Consider the following 3,658-nt stretch of genomic DNA (forward strand, 5'->3'; position numbering starts at 1 on the left):
CTGTCTTTGGATCTTTAGCTGAGTAGGTGTTTCCCATAGACAATGCCAATTGTATAGGCTTGTTGCCTAATATGACTGGTTAGCCCAGAGGTCAGGCCCTTAATTTACTTGTATGAAATGGGTAATGAGATTCCTACAATGAAAAAACCTCTTAAGGCCAATCTGGCGGCCCAAATGAAAGAGTTTATGGTCTAGCCGGTATCTTCCTACCCCTTTTTGCATATCCCTTGAGAAGTCCAAGGCTTGATGGAGAGTTACTCCTCTTTTGTTGTCCTCACAATTTTCTCTCGTGTGTATCTCTTGCCCTAAATTTTTTCCAACCCCTTTTCTCCCTCCTTTAGCCCCTATTTATAAACTTCTCTTAGTGGTATTGTCATGATGATGGGAAGGCTTTTTTGGTAGGTGGGGCCCCTTTTGGGATATATTCCTAACCAGATGGGATCTACTTCTCAAGACAGATGTGACTCTTTTGAAACTTGCACCCGTTACCAATTAGTTATCTGCAGGCAATTTCACCCAAGGCACTACCGTTGCCAAACAGTCATGTCCCTGATATGTAGCAAATTTCTGGACCAGTGTGTCCTACTACCTGTTATTGGGCTTGGGGTACTCGGTATATTGAAATTGATGGGCTAGGCCTCTATATCACGCTCGTACAATGGGCTGGGCCTCTATATCATGCTCGTATAATGGAATGGGCCTCTATATTTTGCTCGTATAATGGACTAGGCCCCTATATCATGCCTGTACAAAAATTATTACTAATTCTCATATAAGAACACCACCATCATTACTTTTTTTTTATTATTATTATCTATTAATAATAACATTTATATAGATTTTGAGCATAATCTTGCCAATTTGTGTACACGAGCAATTCCCATAATTAGGCCTAAGTGCCCAAGCCTAAGCCCAAGCCCAAGCCCTTGGTGTTGGTCTAGTAGCTCAGGCAGTGGGGAGCTTGTTCATTTATGCATGAGTACTTTGCTACCATAATCCCACTATTGGAGAAAAATAATATGTTTGTTTTTAGACCCCTTAAAACACAATTGGATTAACCTAGTTAATTAGCCAAGTGATTACTTAGTCCTAATTTCAAATCTAGGTTAACACAATCATATAATCATATCAATGTAAAGTGCAAAAAATAAAGAACACAAAGATATGATGACCCAGGAAACCAAACCGGTAAAAACTTGGGAAGGATTTAACCTAGCTATCCTCAAGGTAAACTTGAATCCACTATGAAAGAATCGAAGTTTTACAATAGCGACTTAGACCACTAACAACCTATTGCTATCTACTAGTAGAAAACTTACTGACACGACCACGTGACAGTTCCGAGACCACGGACTCCTTCTTTCTTGGATGCTCCAGCAAGTACAAGCACTCCTGCTTGTGTATCTTTAAGCTTTTATTGCAACAATTGAATGATCATCAAGTTCTTGAATCGAATTCTCCTTCTTGATAATCCTAAGTATGTGTGAAGGCAAATACCTCTAGATCTCACAAAAGATTCACACACACAGCAAAAGGAGCTTCTAAAACGTGGCTTCTAAAACGTGGCTAGGGTTTTCCCTTTTATACTTAGGGTAAAACATAAAACCCTACACGTCATATGGGCTTAGGGTTGAGTTGGAAAATTATGCAGAAAAACGTTCTGTCCGAATTTCGATCGATCGAGTCAGGCAGAATCATACTATAACTTCTGCAGCAACTCGATTCCAACTTTACATAAAACGCATACACTTTGAACAAGTCTAAACAAGACTATAAAACCTGTTTTGATCATGGTTTGCCAACAATACAAATTAGAGTTCTAATACATTAGTTCCTAAGTACTAAGAACCTAACATAATATATAAACAAAAACATCAAAAGGTGACTGCAAGACGTCACATTTAAAAGAACAAAGTTAACAAAATACTCTCTCTATCTCTTGTCTTCATCCCATGAGTCACATCTCATAATTTAAAATCAAGAACCAGCAATTTTATTTTGTCTTGTTTCTGTTTTTTTATTTTTTTTTATTGATAAGTAAGAACCAGCAAATATATATATATATATATATATATATATATATATATATATATTAAACAATGAGAAACTAAAAAGATTGAACATTGTATTGAAATTATAATTTTATAAAAAAAAAAAATTCATTTTTATTTTTACTGAATGAAATATCAATTACATAATGCGTATGATTGTCTACACTCTACACATATTCAGATTTAACCCATGACTAACGGATTAATCATCTTCAAGCCAACACTCTACACATATTCACATTTAACCCATGACTAAATGGATTAATCAACTTCAAGCCAGCATTATTCAATTGATGATTATTATTCAACTCCAAGCCGTGAAGAACACACTGCATCCCTGTCAACAAATGGCCACTATGTCTGAGTCCACCATTGTTCTTTTCTTTGAAGTATACATCCAAGAACTTCCTGAAAGTTTGCAGAGTCAACAAGGTATCCAAACCAGCCTGGTGACTCTTCCCAGCCTCGCGTTCCACTCCTAATCTGTTAGCTACCGTATCTAAACCCCCAAAAAGGCCATCACAGAACTTCATCATATGCTTCAAGTCGAAAAGCCTTTTCCCCAATAAGCACTGCACCAGGTTCATATATCCCACCAGATCATACGGTAGTGATTGTCGGATCAAGATTTTCATCAAGTGGGCAATGTAATAGGCACCATGAAAGGTAACCCAAGCGAAGCAGAGTGATTGCCTAACAACCCAGATTTCAACATCAACGCTGCAAAGTCAGCAGAGTCAATACCCTCCTTCAAGTTCTTGTCGAAATTGATTCCCTGGCTTTTGAGTAACTCGATTGATTCTGTGTTCTGGATGTCATTATAGATATCAAAATCTCTAAAGTTAAACTCCCAAGAGTATTGATACTTGGTACCGAAATTGGGCAATGATCCTTTGTCGTAACAGAGTGCCAAACCCAACTGAATTCAGTGTCGAAAGCCGCCATTCTATGAGTCATCCCTGCAATTTTGATGAGATCAAACTCCTTTAAAAGATTGTGTTTCCACACCTGTCTTACCACAATCAGAGGAAGAGAGACACCATCCATATTGTATTTTGATATCAAAATTTCTCAAGACTCAGAGCAAGAAAGAACTGAAATTGTGCAAACCATTTATTTGCGCTTATTTATAAGCACAATTGAAGAATGGCTGTGCTGTGAAGCGCTTGTCTTACGAATAGGAATAGGAATAGGAAATTTGAATAAGGCGGTGGTTCAAATTTGGGCTGTGACCGTTGGGCTGGTGTTTGGCTTTGCTAGAGACAATTTCTATTCCCAGATGTGCCATCTTGATCTTCCAAAACAATCTCACAAGTCACAAGTCACACCGCGTCCCCTAAAATCAAAATCCAAAACAACAAACACTATGAGCAAAGTTTCGTTTCTTTCTCTCTAATTCCCTCTAATTCTAATTTGCACGTTTATCTATGTTAGGCCTAGGTCAGTTTGGTTCCGTCGGATTTAATTTAAGGACTAAAGTATGGATTTCCTTTTTCTATTCAGAAAAGGAATTAATAAATTTATTTTTTACGAAGGGATTACTTCTTTATTTTGAAGTGTTAAAAAAAAATGTGAACAGACCAAATTATATATAATTCCCAAAAAAA

The 3,658-nt window shown here is 37.2% G+C and overlaps 1 protein-coding gene across 1 annotated transcript; it reads right to left on the minus strand.

The window, feature by feature from the left end:
• Nucleotides 1–2,263: 2,263 nt before the first annotated feature.
• Nucleotides 2,264–3,098, minus strand: LOC126704063 (probable CCR4-associated factor 1 homolog 11). Its single transcript, XM_050403101.1, has 3 exons — nucleotides 2,967–3,098; nucleotides 2,710–2,859; nucleotides 2,264–2,623 (listed from the first exon to the last, which is right to left on the minus strand). The coding sequence occupies exons 1-3, from the start codon at nucleotides 3,096–3,098 to the stop codon at nucleotides 2,264–2,266; spliced, it is 642 nt and encodes a 213-aa protein (XP_050259058.1).
• Nucleotides 3,099–3,658: the final 560 nt, after the last annotated feature.

This window comes from Quercus robur, chromosome 10 (genome assembly GCF_932294415.1).
Source record: "Quercus robur chromosome 10, dhQueRobu3.1, whole genome shotgun sequence".
Lineage (NCBI taxonomy): Eukaryota > Viridiplantae > Streptophyta > Magnoliopsida > Fagales > Fagaceae > Quercus > Quercus robur.

What these genes read in the sequence shown, in the direction of transcription:
- LOC126704063 (XM_050403101.1), bottom strand. Translation starts at nt 3,098, where the DNA reads ATGGATGGTGTCTCTCTTCCTCTGATTGTGGTAAGACAGGTGTGGAAA. An exon ending in TCGACACTGAATTCAGTTGG is followed by an intron (nt 2,860 to 2,966) that starts GTTTGGCACTCT and finishes AATGACATCCAG; the next exon opens with AACACAGAATCAATCGAGTT. An exon ending in CGCTTGGGTTACCTTTCATG is followed by an intron (nt 2,624 to 2,709) that starts GTGCCTATTACA and finishes AACCTGGTGCAG; the next exon opens with TGCTTATTGGGGAAAAGGCT.